General features: G+C 24.9%; 2 protein-coding genes across 7 annotated transcripts in view; both read right to left on the bottom strand.

The window, feature by feature from the left end:
* LOC126903303 (cell adhesion molecule Dscam2) overlaps positions 1 to 3,052 on the bottom strand; it is a 64,886-nt gene extending 61,834 nt beyond the window's left edge. For all 5 annotated transcript variants that reach the window (XM_050681431.1, XM_050681432.1, XM_050681430.1 and 2 more), the window contains exon 1: positions 2,958 to 3,052. In XM_050681431.1, coding sequence (XP_050537388.1) covers positions 2,958 to 3,015 — 58 coding nt within the window. In that variant the 5' untranslated portion in view covers positions 3,016 to 3,052. The remainder of the gene's footprint in view (positions 1 to 2,957) is intronic.
* A 3,754-nt stretch (positions 3,053 to 6,806) lies between these two features.
* LOC126903317 (putative fatty acyl-CoA reductase CG5065) lies at positions 6,807 to 19,703 on the bottom strand. Of its 2 annotated transcripts, XM_050681453.1 has the most exons (10): positions 19,544 to 19,683; positions 16,065 to 16,138; positions 10,074 to 10,283; positions 9,753 to 10,001; positions 9,238 to 9,383; positions 8,764 to 8,873; positions 8,503 to 8,701; positions 8,152 to 8,391; positions 7,584 to 7,841; positions 6,807 to 7,515 (listed from the first exon to the last, which is right to left on the bottom strand). In XM_050681453.1, exons 3-10 carry the CDS (start codon positions 10,269 to 10,271, stop codon positions 7,419 to 7,421), a joined length of 1,497 nt encoding a protein of 498 aa, XP_050537410.1. In that variant the 5' UTR covers positions 10,272 to 10,283; positions 16,065 to 16,138; positions 19,544 to 19,683; the 3' UTR covers positions 6,807 to 7,418. The 2 variants fall into 2 exon arrangements, with proteins under 2 accessions (XP_050537410.1, XP_050537409.1); XM_050681452.1 differs by lacking the exon at positions 16,065 to 16,138 and having other exon boundaries at positions 19,544 to 19,703.
* Between the last annotated feature and the right edge of the window lie 1,657 nt (positions 19,704 to 21,360).

The following is a 21,360-nucleotide window of genomic DNA, read 5'->3' as shown; positions in this document are numbered from 1 at the left end:
AGGATCAAGAGCAATCGGTATACAGCTTATGCTTGTAAAAGAATTAGTGTGTAAATTTTTTAAGTATCCTAGTTTCTTTAAATGACAACCTAAAATAAAAAAAAAATGGTTCATTAAAAATATATAATACATTTTTCTGGAAAAAGAAATATTTTTTTCATCAGGCTCAGTGTGTTTTTTTAATGGCTTTGAACATATAAGCCTAAATTTATAAAATGTATAAATATAGTTTAAATGTCTAATGGTAGTTTTTCTCAAATTCCAACGACTAAAAATAATTAAATTATTATATCAATAATTAAATTTCATATATCATAATAATTTAGTAGTATATTTAATTATTTTGAGAAATCATAAAATCAATAGATATCAAATTATTAAATTTAATTGATTACAAAACTAAATATTTCTTTGTTTTTTTCTTGTTGTTATTGAGAATTAATTTTGATGTATTAGTATATACACATGTGATTATATTGCCTTACTATAGCAATCAATACATAGTGTGTGCTATAAAAAAAGTAGGCTCAATAAAATCGATTGATGGGTAACTTTTATGAGTAAATCCAAATTGCTTTTCTGTCATGAACTAACAACATAAACTTGCAAATAAAAATATCATTAGATTTAAAAAATGACTTTAAAGGCTTAAGCTTTATTAAAAAAAGTGAATGCAAGAGAATTAATTGTAATGTACAATGATAAATAATATTTTAATTAAAATTTTATTAAAATATTGAATAATAGAGTAGTTACAAAATTCCCACATTTAAAGGTTTAGAATAAAAATTACTAAATTTTTAGGTTAACTTTTTTTTTCAATGCATAAAAATAATGTTATTTATTACTTCTTAAAAATGGATATGTCGGGTATACAGGACGATTCATTTAAGGATAAAACACTCATTTTCTTAAAAACAATTGAAAATTTTGAAATTTAGTAAAACAAAATATTGTTTGATTCAATAAATTCTAAATATAAATATGTAGTTAAATAATTTTTTTCATCTCTTCATGGATAAAAAACTTTAACATTTAAATTCTTAAATTGGTATCCATATTTTTACCTTAATAATATAATAGGAAAAAATGTGTAAGTTTGTTTTTATAATTTTTTTATCCGATAAATCATTCGTTTTATTATATTGTTTAAAGATTTGTATTCAAAATAGAAATTCATCACTACTTTGATTTTCTTAATATCAAAATCAAAAATAATTTGCTTCGACGGACCATAAATTATTTTTATTTGCACTTATCAAAAAAAATTTTTCACACTGATCGTTCAACAATGTATTAATGTAAACTTATATGGAATATAATAGTATGCGTCTAATAATAATCATCAATAACTTTTGTATACAATACATTAGAATAAAAATAGAAATTTGGTTTAAAACCACTTAACTTTAACACGTTTAAACAGACGTTGATCAGATAAAAAATATGATAAGAACAAGAATGTTAGTAAATTGTATTCTATCATATTATCAAGGTAAAGATAGGGGTTTTCATTTAAAAATATAATGTTAAAGTTTTTTTTATCAAGCCATATTTACCTTTACAAAAATTTTAAATTTTAAAAATAGTTTCCCAGTAATTGAGTATTGTACCCTTAATGAATTACTCTGTATAACTGAATTTAATGTTTTTTTTATTGTTGTAATTTTACTGCTAAAATATTCTTATTCTATCGTATTTTTCTACGATACATTTAATTATAATAATTTTTGAAGTCCCTATGGTTTTTATTATTTAATTAAATTACAATGCATGAAAGTCTTATCTAGTTACTAGGTTGTTTTTTAAAAATTGTCTCATTTTTATGATAATAAAATTTGTAAAATAATCTGTTACAAGACTATGGTAACATTGGAACACTGAAATCTTTGTTATATCAACAACATGTAACAAAAGAACAACATATGTTTAAAACTGATGATATTTATCTTCGTAGAAAAAAAAAAAACTGTAAAAGTTTATCTTTTGTTGTTCAAATAACTGCTGAGAGGTTGTATCACAGCTAAAAAAATGAAATTCGTTGTGACAAAAGAAACATTAATAAACTGCCTTTCACGTTCAAAATAAATACTGAAAAAACAATATAAAGCTCCACCAATGCGTTTAAAATTTTTTGTTATTTTTTGACATTTTCATATAAAAATTATTATATGGTTAAATGAATTGTTATTTATTAAATTCTTCGAAATAATTATAATAGTTTGTCTATAATTTTATGGTGAGAAAATTAGTAGAATTTATTACTAATAATAATACATGCTCACATCACTTATATATATATATAAATAAATTCATTAATAAATCCTATTAAACCTCTAAAGAATATTGAAATAAATAATTGAATTTTAAAACCCATTAAATGATAATTTAAAATCAGTAATTTTGTAAGTAATTGAGTTTTATAATTAAAATAAGTAGTATTTTATTAAAAAAAAATATAATTATTATTTTTACTTTTTAACTAATTTTTCGAATTAGTCTAAGTTATATTTTTATAATACTCATCTCTACAAATATTTAACATGGAAATTGATAATTTCTTAAATTTTTTAAGAATTTCGTTTTATTGTCCAAGGAGATTGCGTGACCAGAATGTCATTATTTTGTCAGTACTAAACACCATGTTACTTGATATAATTCAAATAACTCTCGTCAAAATGGTTCATCAGTAATTTATTAATGATGATGTTGTTCGAATACATTTAAATGATTAATAATGTTAATATCATTAAGTATTAATGAAATACGATTGTTATCGAATGATACAATAATAATGATCAACAATTTTGTTGACAAAATTAATTGATTATTATTTAAACGTATATTTTTGCATTGTTAACATTTACAAATTCATATCGCATGATAAATTGCCTAAAATATTGCCAGTCAACTTTTAAAAGTATTCACGACATTGGACAGTATAAAAATAATCTTACCGGTTAAAAAAACGTTCCCGATGAATAGAAAAACTGCCGCACAGTGCCGGCGAAACATGTCGAGGGTTGCGCGTCTAACCGATACTAACGATATCCGGCGACTGCGCTAACACCCCTGACCAAGTATAACGAATTCGCGGCTTCGGTCACTCAGTAGATTACGTATCCTCCCCTCATGGGCTACTCTGCGTGCCCGTAAACGTGCGTGTTCAATGAACACTGTTTATCTATATTTGTGTTTTTGTGGTCTTTTGTTTATATACGTTAAAACTCACTTTCAGTATTGAGGGATGTACTTTTTTCATAACCTTCGATATTGTCATCAAGGAAACGGTTTTGTATTTATATGGCTTTTGCCGGAGACCAAATGGTCCATTGAAAGTGATTAGCAAACGACGCTTGTTAAAAAATTTAAAAAATAGTTTTGTCGTAAACATACCATTACTTTCTAGGAAAAAGATGAAATTAATTTCAACTATAATATTTCACATAATATAGGTTATAAAAAGAAGGGTAGTTTTGATTTTGATTAAATAGGGCAATCTGTCTTTAATTTATTTTAATAAAAAATTGTCAAACAAATTTTTAGGGCAAGAACGTTGCTTTAATAAAATTCAAAATTTTTTTAGAGTGCTAATTTAGTATAACTAGTATTACTTGTAACAAATATCTTTTAAATTAAAATACAAAAATAAAGTGTAATAATTTTACTAAAAAAAAATAAAACAAAAGGTTGTTATTGTTTATTTGCTGATTAACACTGAACAAACAATCAAATAAACAAAAAAAGTTGATAAACCATTTAATTTCATATCTAATCAATTGGATCTAAAAAAAAAACAACTGAATACTTTCTAAATTTTTAATTTAACATTTTATGAATGATTGTCTTTAATGTGTTCTATTTTAATATAAGTTTTGTTAAAATATAAATATAAATTCCTTATTTATACCCTGTTTACAAGTTTATGATTTATAAGTGTAATATATGAATAAATATATATATAAAGATATAAATATTATTTCTCATAAAAAAATTGTATAGATCCATACACTTTTCAATAAGTTATAGCATTATAAAGTTAAAAATATAAAATCGAGAATTTTCACACAAAAATATCATTCGGTTGCCATTTTCACCGTGAAGACAAAATAAAGTCTGAAATTTTTGTTTTTATAATAAAGTTTATTACATAAGCTTTAATTTAAGATATATATACAAGTGTCAGTATTTCTGGAACACATTCAAAAATTAATTTGAAAAAGTTAATTTTTAGTGAATAAGTTGTCATTTTGAATCCCTACCTGTGGGCATGTAAAGAGTCAGATTTATAAAAAAAAAAATATCAAATAATAGGTAAAGATATCATGCATCTATAAAAAAAAGAATAATATTATATTGATTATATTTAAAATGTTATGTCAGTTTTAGATAAAAAAAATTGAAAAAATTAGCGATTTTTAAATTTGTAATTTTTTTGGAGATTTCCTCCATTTACGGGGAACGAAGGAAATTTTTTCAATTTTTGAGGGTAATGTCTTTGACTAGATACGATTTGTAACCTTTTGACGTATCATTGAAAGAAATTCGGTTGTTTTTTATACAATTTGGCATATATTTATGTATTTTATAAGTAAAAAAAACAGAGTTCACTTATGATTAAAACTTATTTATTTTTTTTATAAATAAAGCGTTAACTAAAATATATGTATACTTGAAAATATTAATAAATTTCGGTTGATTATTAAATGCTTTTGGAGATATATTTTTTTAAATAGTTTATTGATATTAATTTAATTTAATTTATTTATATAATTTTTTGAGTGCTTCCAGTTCAAGTTCTTCAAAATCATTTTTTTTTTTTATATCGGGTCGATCGGTAGTCTAACGGGAGTTTTATTGCAATTTGAAGTTGTAAAACTAGAGACTGGTTTAGAAACAAATAATTCACGTTCCTTGTTTAAAAAATTTGTCCCCAAGGAATTACCGATCAAAATTTTAAGACAGTATCTAATGACTCCAAAAATTATTAAAAAGAAAGCTCTTTATTCTTTTACCAAGTAATATATCGATATAGAAATATGTTATCGTTCAATTAAATCTAAGGATAAGATAAATAAAATAAAGTTTTCTGGTAACCCTAGATTTTATATAATAAAGTTATTGATATTACAGATTTGCTTGAAAAACCTTTTTACGTTGTCGAATATTTGAGAACGTATAAAATCGGATTTTCGGTTGTGTATGTGAGTAGTATCCACTGAGTACACCGTTGGATGTATTATGTTTATGCAGTGTGTGTTTTAAAGTACTACTTTATTATGCAAGTACTATAAACAATATTTATGTTTATTTATCCATAATATTTACTATTAGTGTTTCGGCACAGACTCGAGCTTACTACATATATACCATAAATTTACCTATATAATGTACTTCATCTCTTGTTACAACAGCTTCATAGAATATGCACGATGCGAGTAACAGTGATAAGTGTTGTAGATTAACTTGTAATAATTAGTCCGATAAAATAAACTATGTGTTGTCGTAATTGCTAAATACCTAGTTTAAAAACATCAGATATTGTGCCAGTATTTAGAAAAAGACAAGTTAATATAAAGTGTTTCATAATCAGTGTAGGCAGTAAATAATTATAAAACCAACAAAATTAGATAAAGATACTCGTATTCGAACAATAATTCAGCAAATAAAAATTAATATAAATATTTTATTTAGATAAAATGCAGATAAGACACTGATGGTGGTCATGTTAGTAGTTAATTTTTATAAATAAGTTGTGCTTAAGATATCGAAATAACATGATTAAGTAAAACTTAAAATTTATTTAAATTGATAAGAATTAACTATAAGATATTTAATTAACTAACTAATCTATTAATGTAAAATGTTTATAATAAACGAATATTTACCGGTATGATTTATAAATGATACAATTTTTTATTGTACTGTCATAATCATTTTACGTTATAATTATCTGTAGATAAATGAAAGTATAATTTTATTTTTATTTTAATTTATTTGTATCTATTATATTTATTTTTTATTTAGCTGAAAATAACAGTCCACTTTTTCAACATTGAAACTAGCTTCAGAAACAAAGAAAAACTGGTGTGATTTAAATTAAATTGGATTGAAATGATTTTCGTTATACTATATTCGTATTTCTCAAATGAACCAACTTCAGTTTGAAACATTTTAAAATGTTTTCGACATATTATGTATCACGTCGTTCATCTTATAAAAGTTGTCAAACGTATGAAAGAAAATCGTTTAGTATTTCATATTTTGAAAACCACTACAGAAAATACTTATCATTTTATTTTTTATATAATGTCATAATAGAAATAACTGCCACGTACATTTTGTTAATTTAAATTTTGTTATAACAATGAACACATAATACATAAAATATACAATATAAACACAATGTTTTTGATAAAAAATACATTTCTTTTCTATTATTATAAATAGAGTTAATACTAACAACATTTAAACTTAGGTAACAAAAACCATACGATAATTATTATTTTTTCAGTAAAAATTATTTGATTAAAAACAAATAAATCGCGTTATATAAATAATGAATATGTTTTGTGATGATGAATGATTCGTTGAATGTATACAGAGTAGAATTTTGATGTCAAGAGTGATTTAACATTATAAAAATTAACAGAAACGTTTGAGCTATGAGCGAATGTAATAATATAGACTAGTAATTGTCATCGGTCATACTTAAGTCAATAGACGAAAATGAAAAAAAAATCAGTAACAGTGATATGTGATCAATCACTGACTTAATACGCGAATGTATAGTTTTTGTGGTGGTGGTGGTGGTGGTAGTGCACTGGTCAAGAAATTTCGTTTAAAATCCTTTTGTTTTTTGTATATTTTATTGATCTACCTAGTACCACTTCTTGGTGATAATGGTGTTTAGATGACAGAATATTTTTTCTCGAAAATTCTTTTTGCTTCTCGATTCGTATAGTACGTGTAAATCAATATAGCGAACGTAGATCCCGAGGCTAGTGGCCGGACGAACAAAAGATGCTCGTTTGTATATAACTATAAAAGGTACTTGTGATGTCTGCTTTCTTCTGTATTCGAGAACAATGCGTTTAAATACTTTCAAGAGGTAGCGACGTGCGTATTCATCTCCTCGGTCAGAGGGTGCGTGTCAGAATATAAGGGGAAACACTATATTAAAAGCATATCTAAAGGGGGTTTTGACGTATCCAGCAGCGGAGTGATAAGAAGAAACAAGAACAATAAATGAAAACCTACGAATGTGTTGTAAAAAAATGTATGGGTTTTTTTAATTCTCTTGGTCAAAGATCCAAATTTAGAGAATCCGGAAATATTTATCTTCAATTAAATCTTAGAATAACATCATTAGAGCGCTGTGAATAAATAAGATAATGCGGATTATATGAAGCAAATTATTAGTACGCGGCATTAACGACAGAATAAAGTTTGTAGCATATCCAAGCTAACAATGCATATTTTAAGTACTTAACGATAACGTCTAACACGTACAACCTAAATTAATAAAAATTACATTGATTACATTGATATGTAAGAGTTTTAATTAAAATTGATTTGCTTACACTTTGATGATTTTTCTAGATTTTGGCAAACTGTTTGGGTCTTCTTTTAGACAGTATGTTCGAGCACCTAAAATGCAATCGGTGAAATACTTCTCAATATCCAACTTTTCAAAATGCATGTCGAACAGTTCACGATCAGTAGAGTTCATTGTTTCCCTGAGGGCTAACAATTTGTCGTTTTTGAAATCCCAATTACGCATTGTAAAGTATTGTAACACTCGTAATCCATCAGCTATTTTTTGTTGAACTCTTACCATGCTAAAACATAAAGTCAAATTTAAGATGTGAAAATTTTGACTGGACTATTCCAGTTTTATAATTAACTATATTTAAAGTTAATATCTTGTAAATATTATAAAAATACATACGAAAATATCGTAAATATCTTGTAATTTTTTAATAGTTAACAAGTTGTTACAATATTTGAAAATTAAAAAAAAGATTATTGATAAAACCACGTTTACTTAGAATTATAAGTAATTAAAATATAAATAGTAAAATTTCGATGAAAGGAGTATCAAATCATTCATTTTTTAAACTTAGGTATATATTTTATAAATATACTTACAATCTTTTTTGTCCAAATATAAACAATAGTATATCGATAAAGTATGCGGGTATCCAATGATGGAAAATCCTATTGTACATGTGAATGTACCTATTTGTTGTCATAGAGCCATTAGGATACCACAATATAACTTCAAACGGATATTTAAGAGCGATATTCCTGCCTTTATCCAAGACAGTACGCCATGATATTGGATTTAAATTATGTTGAGTAAGATTGTACACAGGAATACATTTTTTTCTAAAAAAAATTATATATTTTACTTTATTAAAGTAATTTATATAAAATAAAATGTAAATTACACCAATTTAATCAGTTAGAGCAAAATAACTGTATTTTTTTTTTACTTACTTATCTTTTGATGTCCCCATATTCCAAGCAATAGAAATTACAGCGTTAATTGCTAAATCTACTGATATGGCTTCTGCAGTGTAATCCGGATTACATAAAATGGATCTTAATACGCCCTTGCCTCCAGCCACCATGATCCCCACGGGCCCGTTTAAATTATCTACCCACCCTGGCAGTGGTTCTTTGAGTGCCGGAGTAACTAGAAATATTATTTACTTTAAATCCAATAATGTTCTATCATTAAATTATTTTTATATTTACCTATAGACGGTCTTGCTATACAAACGGGCATTTGAGGGTAGAACTCGCTAACAATATCTTCAGCTAATCGTTTTGAAAAAGTATAAGTGTTCGGATGTGGTTTGATTAAACTAAAATATTCAACAAATCAGATGAGAACAAAATAAGATTGATTTGGATATTTCAATTAGGATACGAAATAAATACTGTAAATAATATTCGTTTTAGTTATTTGAAATAGGAAGGGCCTAAACAATTGTTTAAATTTATATTAAAAATATATAACATTTTTTTACATGTTATAAATAAAAAAAAAATACAATAAAACATTGTAATGTTTGTACAAGAAAATGCCTTTTTTTTTACTCAAATCCCATTTTTCTTGTTTTACAAATAATTCAGTTTGACATTAAATCTTCTTGTAATAATAATTTATCTTTATAAAAATTGAATGTGTTGTAAAAAGTTTTTAGACAATATTGAAATTATTCTTACTGAGACGTGACTGTCTGAATGGATTTTTCGTCAAGCCATGAATTTAATCTGATCATATTGTGCACATCGTAAGGTGATTTATGTACTTCCTCATCAAGACTCTCTAAGTCTACATGACAAAAAGCTGTCGAAAAGTGAACGAAAGACTAAAAAAAATATTGAAGTTTAAATATTAAAACTTCTTATGAAATAATTCAATCATTAGGCGGGTTAGTTTAAGAGGCATTGGAAAAATTGTATTGTATATGTACCCTAGTATTTTTATTTTGTTTTTTGAAACAATTTAATCATCGAGTACAATTTTACGTTAAGTTAGAGTGTGTATTATTTATATTATATATTGTGGTTTTTGTTAAAATAAAAATGGATTTATTATAGACACATTTATTAATATTATAACTTGCTAACTTGCTTATTTAAAAATAAATTATTTATTGTATTTTAGATTTAATAATTGTTTTTTTTCATTAAGTTTCAATTATTCTTTCGATTTTTGAACATTTTAAAGTTCTTACCACTAAATTCTTCATTTCAGAACAAAATTCTAATGTACGCAATGTTCCTTTTGTGTTAAGATTGATGGCTTCGGATAGCGTTGCCTCCAAGTTCAAAGTCGCTGCTCCGTGAAAGACGACTGAAACAGTTGATATTAACTTGATTTTCATATCAGGAGCTATACCTAGTCCATCAATTCCAACATCACCACTGATTACTTCTATTTTGTTCAATAAATTTTTATTTTTTGCACGAATATCGTTAAATATCTTTAAAAAGTTAAATGAATTAATTTTTTTTTTTTATTTCAAATGAACATGAATAAGTTATTGAATTCTTACCGGAGCTTTAATAACATCTTGGTATCGAAGATAAGGAGATTTACCTCTTTTACTTCTGATTAATACATATATTTTTTCTATGTCTGGACATCCTGTTAATAATTTCCACACTAGCACTTTTCCCATTAATCCAGTGCCACCGGTTACAAAAACTGACCGTCCCGCAAAAAATGCTGCTACTTCGCTTTTTTCTTCCATTTTTATATTTATCTGAAAAAAAAAATCACTGACTTTAATACAGTTTTTGGATATTATCATTATACAGAATAACTAATTAATCAATTATTTATTAATAGGACAGTTAAAAAGTAAATTTAAACCATTTGTCTCTTATTGATTTTATTATGAAAGTAAAATAAAAATGGTCTGTCAAATAATTAAGAAGCATAGAGCATATCAACTAATTTATTTTGAGTAGGATCTACTTTTCTATTTCTTTACATATTATAAAAGCAACATGTTAACTATTATACATTGTAAGAGAACACAATATATCGTGAATAGTTAACTGAAAAATAATTAGAAATAAAGTGAATGTTGCTTTTATTATGTCACAATTTCTTAATATATTTATACCAATTAAGTAGAGTTAGTCATCGATATTTAATCTTTCATGAGAGTTTTTTAATAAATCTGTCGTAACTTTTTATATGATTTTTACAAGTACATTCTATGTATTATTACATTTAAACGGCATTAACTACTTGGCTATAGCTTTAATATTTGTCATATCACCTAATGATTCTAATCATTTGGACGTTCGTATATCTATACAATAGCATAATACCCACTCGATATTATCATTGTTCACAACACAAAATAGGAGGAGGATGTGGTGACCGTCAAGGACTTTAAAATTATTAAACATGTTAAACTCTGTCAAGCGTCTTTTCGAAAACGAGTGTCTCATTGGACCCGTAGGGATTACAATTTATTGGGTAATACTCGCAACAGTATACAACTACGAACCAGTCTGACTTCTGTAAGATGAAACTTAGAAGATTTGTTTAGAAATGGTTACTCTGTTGTAGGTTACATGACTCAATGGTGGTTGTGGTCAGCATATTTAAATAAAAAAAAAAAGAAAAGTAACGCTAGACATCCGGAGAGAGTTTGTTGGTACAGCCAATTTAATTCAGACTTTACAATTACAACGGGGCACATTTTTTTTAAATATGCCGCACATTCCGAAATTATTGTAATTATTCTCAAAAAAAAAAAAAAACTAAATAAAATAAACGTATCATAAATAAGTTACAGATTAAATTTGACTAGTGTATAATATTAAGTGGTTTGTTTTACGTATTACAAATATCTTACACTATAAAACATGAAATAAGAGAAAATTCAGAGTTATTATAAATGCGATCGAAAACACTGAGTTTTTAAAAAACATTGTTTATTATTAGTATTTTTATGAATTGTTTTTGTTACGAATGTTATTTCTATAATTGGAATTATAATTGATCATACACCTGAAAAAATAGCAATTAAAAAAACTATTTTTTTTTTAATTTCTCAAAACAATTTATTTCATTATAATTTTTATTGTTAGTAATTTCCTTAAATACTTCGAGTTAAATTTAAAGAATTCTTCTAATTAACTATTATTTTTAAAATAGTAGAAATTAAATATTAATGATTTTGTTAAAATAAATATAAATTGAAAGTATTATAAATTATATTATTATAATTAAATTATATTATGCTAGTGTAACTAACAACTTTACTAATATAGTATTAATAACGTAATTTTTTAGAAAATAACATTAAATAAAAACGAAAAATTCTTTTTTTTTAATTATTCAAAAAAAAAAAGTTTTTTATAAATATTATTAATTTTACTTAATTTTAGAAATCCTAACAAAGATATTATTTGCTACGGCTAATTAATTACTAAATACGTCATGAGTAAGTACCCAAGTATAATATAAATGTTCACATACAAAGGTCATGTCGAAATTTCAAAATATAAATAATGAATAAAAAACCAAATATTTTTTTAACACAAAATACATAATTTTATTTATTTAATATCTTTACGCGAATTTATATAATATTTTATGAATATATAATTCAAGATTAAAAAATACAAATTAAAAACTATTATAGGCTAATTCAATGAATTATTTTCTTCAGATCAACTAATATTTGATAGTTAAATACAAGGGAAGAATTATAGTAAGCAATTTATAAGCACTATTACATTACAAATTACAATATGTGAACTTATATTTTGACTAGTTTTATTTTTTAAATCAAAAGAAGAAATGAAATATTTAGTCAATAAAAACGTATGCATATAATAGTAACACAGACAAAAAGTTAATTTCGGGCTACATGACTATCAATTTAAAAATAAAACTTTTAATAGCTTAGAAAAATTTCAATGTCATTTTAAATGAGCATTAGTAATAAAAAAATGAATTACTTCGCTAATGACAGAACATCTAAATTATATAAATGTATGATTTTGTCAAACAATTAGTAAAAATATATTTCATTTAATACTAAGAACCAAAATAATTTCGGATTTCAAAAACTTTTGTCATATTTAGTAAGTTAGTTGACTTATATCGAATTTTTTCCAAGAATTATGAAATAGCTATGATAAAGTAGATTTATGAAAAAAAAATTGTATGAAATCATTTTTAAAACCAAACTTATATTCTTTTAATGTCAATTTTTAAGTTTAATTAAGGTTTCAAAGGTATTCTCAAAATACTTTTGGTTTCTGTAACCGTTTTTTAACATATATGAAGAAAAATTAAAACACTATTATTCTTGTAATAATAGATAAATCTATTAATGTAATTAATTACATAAGGTCTTAACAACGTAAGCATTGCAAAATGTATGCAATTAATACGTATATTTATTAATTTTATTTTTTATGTACAAATTATACATTTATACTTACATATCATACACTAACAATGATTGTTAGGAATGGAAGTGATTTTTTTAAGAATTAATTTTTAATAATTAATTGAAATAAGATTTATAAAGTAAAAAAAAAAATCAACTATAAAACTTATTATGATAAGTTCGTTATATGTATAATTTTTTTTTAAATGTTATCATTATAGTATTTACAAATTTAAAACACATCTGTTTAATAACTATTTCAAATTATTTATTTTTATATGTATTATCTATAATATTTATATGAAACCTGTTATTGAAGTCGACGAATAATTCGCAGTTTGTATTTTGTTTGTTATGTAAAATATAAAACTTAAACTTGTAAAATTTGTGATATAATACTAAACACACACACACATATGAAATGAATCACACACAATGATGAAATAATATGATCCCTTTTTGGTCTTTTAAGAGATAAAATAGAATTTAAAATGTATAACAGTTGTGAAGTCTAAAATGTAATAAAAGTTTAACTTGAAAAACATTGTGTATATTTTAGTTGTTATGTGACAACTTTTTTTAATGAAATAAACTTACATAGACATGTAATCTAGTTTCTTAAGAATCAAATATGTGTGAAAGCACTTTTAAAGAGTTTAAGCTAAGAAAGTTTGTAAATAAATTAAACACATATTCGTATCTGGAATTTAAGTTTTCTCGATATAATCATCGAAAAATATATGTCGTCATATAAATTTGAAGATTTTTGCTAGTGAAATTAAAAGGATGAATCCTATAAATCCACAATAACTTAAAGCAGAAATTTTGCTTCTGCCACCATCTATCAAAATTATGTTTTACATCATTATAATTATTTAGTTTCATTATATTTCATTAAATAATTTTATAAACCAGTAATTTCAAAAAAATTACTGGTTAAAAATTAAAATTAAATTTAGACATTTAATATTATAGTTCCAGTCAAATATTGACCTATAATTTAATTATAAATTATAATTATATGAATAAAAAGTAATTTTAGAGTCCAAAATAAAATAACTGGAGGCGTGTAAGATACCTCTTGCGAATCAAATCAATGATATGAGTGAAAGTCTAGTATTATGTCAAACTCATATGTACATATTATATTGTTACATAGATACTATTACATTCTGTTGTCTAGGAATGTATTTAAGTACAATCAAGTGTACTAAGTTAAAGCTATATTCTAATTTAAACCTGGCCTAAAACAATAATAAAATAAATGGTAATAAGAGTATTGATCGATAAATTTTGAACGCTGAATTTCATTAAACCAATAAATCAGATTGTTCTAGTTTTGGCTAAGAATGGAACAATGAGATATCCAGAGCGTAAAACAAACAAAGTTAATAAAATTATTGTTCATTACTGGAAATATAAATAATTGATACATAAAAATCACACTAATTTAGTTAACATCTATAAATGCTGATATTGTAAGAGCATACACAATATTACCCACAACCAATAAATCATCAGCAAAAAAAAGTTTTAACAATATATCGCAGTGACGGATTTAATTTTTAAGATAAGTTGAGTAACATAAATGCACAACATCTTTATTTAAACTGACATAACATCAATAAAAATGTCATTATTTCGTTGTAAAAATGTTCATGACCTGCATAGTTTTCTCTAAGAAAATTTAGAGAACACATTATGAACTATTTACATTATACAACAGTTTTATTTAAATACATTATTATAACTCATCAGTTTTTAATTTTTAGCCAAACAGTAACTTTAGGCTTTCAAATTAATTTTTTTCACCAAAGTAATATAATATTTGTAGTATTATATTTCAGCTACCTTATTAGAGTAGGGTATTGTTTTGTTTATGTAACAACAGACCATTCAACTATCAACTTTCTTTAAATAGGTATATGGTTTAGTTGTTCTAATCTACTCGGATAGCTTCCAATTACTCAAATTGCGTAGAAAACGACAGCGTAAAATGTGATACGTAAAAGACAAAAACAATTTTAAAAATAAAACTGTCAAAAGCCGTTGACAAACAAAAAATTATTAATAATGATGTAATTATTTTACAATGTGATCATTTTTATTTTATGATAATTTATTTTTTACCAATTTGATATTTATATTATTTTAAAATTTATAAAATATTTTGGGAAATGGTGTGACCCTCTTATCCCCTGGATACTTTACTAGTCATTACAATGTATTTAAATGAAAATGTTGTATAATGTAAATAAATCATAGTGAACTTTATATTTTTTTTTATACTTCTCAACTTGCGTAATCAGTAGCGCATAGAATACTTAAAGAGACCATTGAACTTTCAAATTATCATTGATTGTAAACGTCGATTAAGAATGTATAATTAGCAATTTGTAATGAATGATGACTTTTTATCTATTAATAGGATGAAACTAATTTTTCGAATTTACAATACGCTTGTGTTGCATGACAAATTAATTACGATTTTTGTATCTTAAAATTCGAAAAATTATCGAACCCAACCGAACTATGAGTGCTGTACGCTGTACATTTAACTTCCACAGTATCCCTAAGGTTATGACTTATAGTGACACTGGGCGGCGATGGCTTGTCGTGATCGCCGCAAACGGGTTTTACTGAAACGTCCATCAAAGTGTTGTAACCTACTCGCATGTACATTATTATATTATGCATATAGTTTAACTAGAATTCCGGATTCTTGTTTCATTTTCATTGGTTTTTAAACTTTCACTCTATGGGCAACTAAATCGTCAGATCGTTTCGTATGTAGGTACGTTGTTCTAATATGAGTTTATACGTACACAGGTATATGTAACAATGCTATGCATTAACTTTGCAACCTTTTGCATAATAATCGCACCATTTTACAGTAGGTACATATGAAGATATTCAGATAGCTTAAACTTCTCATATGATCATTAAGGTTAATTTAAACGTTATTTAGATATTTTACTTTTATAAATGATAAAATCGTTAGAGCAATGCTTGGTATCTTATAAATAATGTATTTGTGCGTTTAAGTGCACTCAAATGCATATTTAATTATATGATATTAGGTCTACTTAATATTTTTTTCAATATAATCGATCCAAGTACTACCTGAATTTACAATTGTTCTTTTTTTTAAATTTTGTCTTTCATACTTTGAAATGTGTAACTTTAATTGGTTTTACCTAAAAATTATAAATGTTGAACAGTTAGTTATATTTTACTTTCTATTTATGGAATTCGCGTAGGCAATTACCAACATGAAAAAATGAAATTTCTATGATGTCATTATTTTTTTCTTTGTTAAACAGATAGTATTTCATAAAAAAAAATATATTTTACATTACCGCAGTTCTTACATCATTCATATATTTACGATTCTTTAGATCTAGAGAGCGAAGAAAGTTTTGTTTGTAAATACGTTTAAACACATTTACAACATGTCATAGAAACACGAAAGCGATTCAAGAGAAAAATAATAATATTTCTTTTTTAATTTAAAGTAGAAAAATAAAAACACTGCTGAGGATCATTAGTCAAAATGAAGTGGTTAAATACTGTAATACCTATTACTTATACATAAGAAAAAAGGGAAAACTTGAATGTTATATATAATTTTTTTTTTTTTTTTAACTTCAAAACTATAGAATTTCCCATCTCTGAGATTGTAAAATTTAATAATTTTCTTTGATTAAGATGGTTTTATTTTTTTTTAATAAAAATAAAATAATTTATTTTCTTCAAATCATTCAATACCGAACGTCAAAAATTTGAATAAATAAAAATCTTTATTTTGATAAAAAACATTCAGAAATATTTTGATTCTCATAGTAGCATCCAGTTATTAATATTGTTTATCTTGATATACCTTAGTCGGTATTAACGTAATTGTATAATCAATAATTACTGTGTTTCAGATTTATATTCATAGGTACTATTGGAACAAAATGTTTGGATGATCCAACTTAATTATTCTCTTCCTATAAAAAATATTTATATAAACATTTACATGTAATTTTCATAATTTAGGGGAGGCAGAAATATAATTAGAGGAGCAATATCCTCTAAGCATTTTCGGATTGCATTTATGTTTACATTAGTACAAACATCTTTACAAATTCAATTATCACCGTAAATTTCGATTTCTTCAAATACTGGTGATTGAAAATAACAGTATTTATTTGAAAACTGTAAGTACCAACTAGTCTACTTAAAATTGGAAATAATCAAAATTTTTACATTTTAAAATGCCTATAAATCTTATAAACCATAAATACTAATATTTCATTTTAATTAAAGTTGACCTGAGCTTATGATTTTAACAATTTTAAAGAATCGTTAAATTATGTTTCTAATTATGCAAAATTAATGGAGCAGTTAATATAACTCCTTCTTGGGTTAACATTATGCTAACCCACAGCAATTGTTCAAATATAGAACGTTTCATAATTTATAATTTCTTTAATTGAGATAACCAGTTTTTCTTTATTTTAGAAAGTCATATTTTTAATCAAATTAATTACGTACAGTATTGTAAAAAGTTTAACCGGTAAAATATTTTTACAACCAATCTAAAACTTCCAATGTTTTATTACAACTTTTAATGTGTGTAAAATATGAATTTAAAAAATATAGAAGTATAATTTTTATCTTAATNGTACAGTATTGTAAAAAGTTTAACCGGTAAAATATTTTTACAACCAATCTAAAACTTCCAATGTTTTATTACAACTTTTAATGCGTGTAAAATATGAATTTAAAAAATATAGAAGTATAATTTTTATCTTAAAAAAAATATTTCAATGAATACAAGATTTGACGCTTTATTTCTTAAAAAAAGGCAAAGAATAAAATTGTCAAAACAAAGCACTGCGAGAAGTGTTGAGTCGAAAAAATCGGAAGTCAGCTTTTTAGCCTTAAGCTCATTACAAATGGTGAAAAGAGTAATTCGGTCAAGAACAATGTCTTCCGGTACATCGAATTTAGGGGATTCACCCAGCCCATTGAGTTTTATCCCTAAGGCGTCGTTTCTTCCTCAGTCTTCGTTTCCATACGTAAGCTTCTCAGTTCTACTGATTGCGTTCAAACTGTTGCTTTTAAATCTCTACACATTATTTTTATATACGATACGCGATAAAGTGAAAATATTATTACCGACATTTTTCCTTATTATAACTTATAAATTTATTTTTATTTACTATCGATTTCATTATTTAATTTGTGTTTGTTCATAAACAAATCATTAAAAATATCCGTAATTAGTCTAATTACCTAGCTAATTTAAACCCAATTATTGGAATGATTTCGACATTTAAAGTAAAATTTTCCGTCCGGTAAACAAAATATTTTATTTACCTACACAATTTTACAAATAACAATAATAATACTAGGCCATAATTTAACTAGCAAAATAAATGTTAAACGAACAACTAAAGTCGATATGATGGAAAATTCAAATAAAAATCCATGCTAATTATAGTTCACTAAGCTAAATAATTTAGATTAAATATAATCGATTTTTTTATGATAATATACACATCATTAATATATATAATGACTGTTCATAATTGAAACGGTACAAAGTTTATGTCATTTTAAAAAGTTTTTATGAATCTAAAAAATATTTCATTCAACATTTATCAAATTTCATTTAGCATAAGCTATAATTTTAAAATTTCACAAAAACAATATATTTATGTATCGTAAAAAATCATTAGCCGTAATAGAAAAAAACCTATTATTTAAACTTTCCATTTTATCGATGACTCCTTGTCATAATTTACCTAATTGGTTATTAATTTATACCTAACGGTATACAAATTTTAACTCGACAGAAGCAATTAATATCGTCAAAAGTTATAACCAAAGTAATTTCACGATTTGTATTGTTCGCGTATTGTGTTATACGTTATAAGTTTCGCTATTGTCTAAACCAATATCATTTTACACAACCCTTAAACGACTTAAAGGTTTTCACATTTTGTCTGAACTATAATGGTGTACAGATATATTGAGTATTATACTAATAATAGTGTGTTTCACATAAAATGCCAATCTTGGCTTGATGTGTATATATATATATATATAACACCGACGAAGAAAAATGAAACACTTGCGAAACGACTAAAAGTAAAAACTGAGGAATGGAAAAATAAATTATCCTCGCGCTCCGGCCGCATTTTCCGCCCTCGGGATAAACATGTACAAACACGTGTGCACTCGAGGAAAGCTAGAAAACGTCGATTGGAAATGTAATAAAGGTATTTGGCGTCTACTACCCCGTGGCAAATAGGAAATACAAAAATCCGTTAAAAGTAAGTTACATTAGCGAAAAAAGCATTTAACAGTTGAAAGCAGTGAGACGGGTAAATTAATTATTAAAATCTTAAGATTTATAGAAGGTAAATTTTCTATACGTCCTTGTTAGGTTCCTTATAGAATTCACAAAATTAATTTTTCATGCTTATTGTGTATCCCCCAGAAAAATTCAATAAATAGTAATCAAAATGTGTAATTGATCAAGTAAATAGTAACAGGTATAAAATTATTTTTAGTCAATTGAAAAAGTTTTGTTTAAAAATAACGCTTACCTAGTAAACGCTCTCGTAGAAACTAAGTTGGTTGATATCCTTCGCCGTGGTATCCGAGTCGATCCGATTTGTTTACTGAGTGTCTAGAGACTTAATTGTGTTACAAATCTTGAAGTTTGCTAGATGTATACGGCCGTGAAGTCAGCATGGAGAAAGTAAATTATCTGGTCGGATGGACGCCCATTTTACATAGTTTGTTTCTCCTTCCTATACAAAGTTACCTACTACAGAGATCACATTAATTACTACGTAGATATTATTATATTTTTATTAAGGTATGACATGATACACAGAAAATGTGTAGATCTCATAAATTTTCCTTTCCGTTAATTCCTTGCTACGAACGTCATAACTTCTATTATAAACTTAAATAGCTAATTTAACCAAACACCAAAAATATGAACAATTGCTACGCATCGTAACCTAGTCATGTTCTGGGTTTAGTAAACAATGTATTTATCATTCCATCTCTTTAAATTTAATTAGATAATGTATATTGTGTAATAGTAGAAATTTATTTTGACAAACAACACTGTACAATAATTTGCAAAATACCAAAAAAAATTAATTGAAATCCATGATAATAACTATCATGAATTTCAGTTAATTTTTAAATAGTACACAAAAAAAAATTCTAAAAATTGACATAATTAGTCTATTTTGAACGATCATCATCTAATAAAAACTAAATATTTCTAGGTTCCATGTAAAGTTAAGAATTTCGCGTTTCGTTAAGATTAGTATGAATAAATCTTACTACAATTTGTATTTTTGTGTCTGTTAATACAAATAATTGAGACCAATTTTGCTTAATGAAATTTGAAAACATTTCAAATCTAACACATCTAGTTGATAATTTTTTAAATTTTTAAAAAATCTCGTGTTCTTTGTCTTACATAATTACGATTTATAATTTTTTTACTACATTTATGACTAATAATTCATAAAAATGACGAACTATTCAATAATGCTTCACAAAAAATGATTATTTAGTATACATAAAAATAGAATAAAAAGAATATTTATTTTATATGTAAATTTAAAAATGATTATTTTGATGACTTATGACTAGGGTTCAGGACATTATGAATTTATAAAATTTATAAGTTATCCCTAGTACATTAATGATAAATAGTTATTCGTGACTGTTTACCTAAACCCTAATATATGTTAATTAGGAATTTTGTTATAGTGAGTGTGGGCTGATCACTTTCCTCTTGAACAAAAAATTTTCATCTGGCACAAAGTTTGATATCTGGAAAGTAGTCTAAACAAATTTTATAAATGCATGAATTCCACCCACACCCTGCTGATGACTATCTCTCGCCCAGATATATCTGATGGTCGTTTTTGATATACAGAGTGATTATTTTATTAAAAATCACTTAAATAGTCAAAAAATAAAAATACTGTTGATGATTATCTTATTTTTTTATTAATTTAATGATTCATAATAAAAGAGTCACATTGTTTATATTATATAATTTAAAAAGAAATGGTAAAATAATTTTTACTTAAGTATAATCTGTATTGTATACTATCAAATGAATCATTAACATATACCAATTAAGCAAGTAATAAAGTTTTAATATTTAATAAAACAACTACATTTTTTAAAAATAAAAAACAAACACCATGCTTTATTGCTTTCTAGTGCTTTATTAGATGTGTATTGTTTTAGACATTTTTTTGTTTTACTTAGCAAAAATTAAGATTTAGAATAGTTGTAAACATAATATTCAATCTTAAATTGTGAATTTTTGACAAAAAAAAGATATTAAAATCAACATTATTTTAAAAATTTGATGAATCTAGCT

The sequence above is a fragment of the Daktulosphaira vitifoliae genome, unplaced genomic scaffold, assembly GCF_025091365.1.
Source record: "Daktulosphaira vitifoliae isolate Bord-2020 unplaced genomic scaffold, ASM2509136v1 Scaffold_3, whole genome shotgun sequence".
NCBI lineage: Eukaryota > Metazoa > Arthropoda > Insecta > Hemiptera > Phylloxeridae > Daktulosphaira > Daktulosphaira vitifoliae.
This window is presented reverse-complemented; position numbering and strand designations above follow the sequence as displayed.

What these genes read in the sequence shown, in the direction of transcription:
- LOC126903317 (XM_050681452.1), bottom strand. Translation starts at nt 10,271, where the DNA reads ATGGAAGAAAAAAGCGAAGTAGCAGCATTTTTTGCGGGACGGTCAGTT. An exon ending in ATTCAGACAGTCACGTCTCA is followed by an intron (nt 8,874 to 9,237) that starts GTAAGAATAATT and finishes TGAATATTTTAG; the next exon opens with TTTAATCAAACCACATCCGA. An exon ending in ATATTTGGACAAAAAAGATT is followed by an intron (nt 7,842 to 8,151) that starts GTAAGTATATTT and finishes TTTATGTTTTAG; the next exon opens with CATGGTAAGAGTTCAACAAA.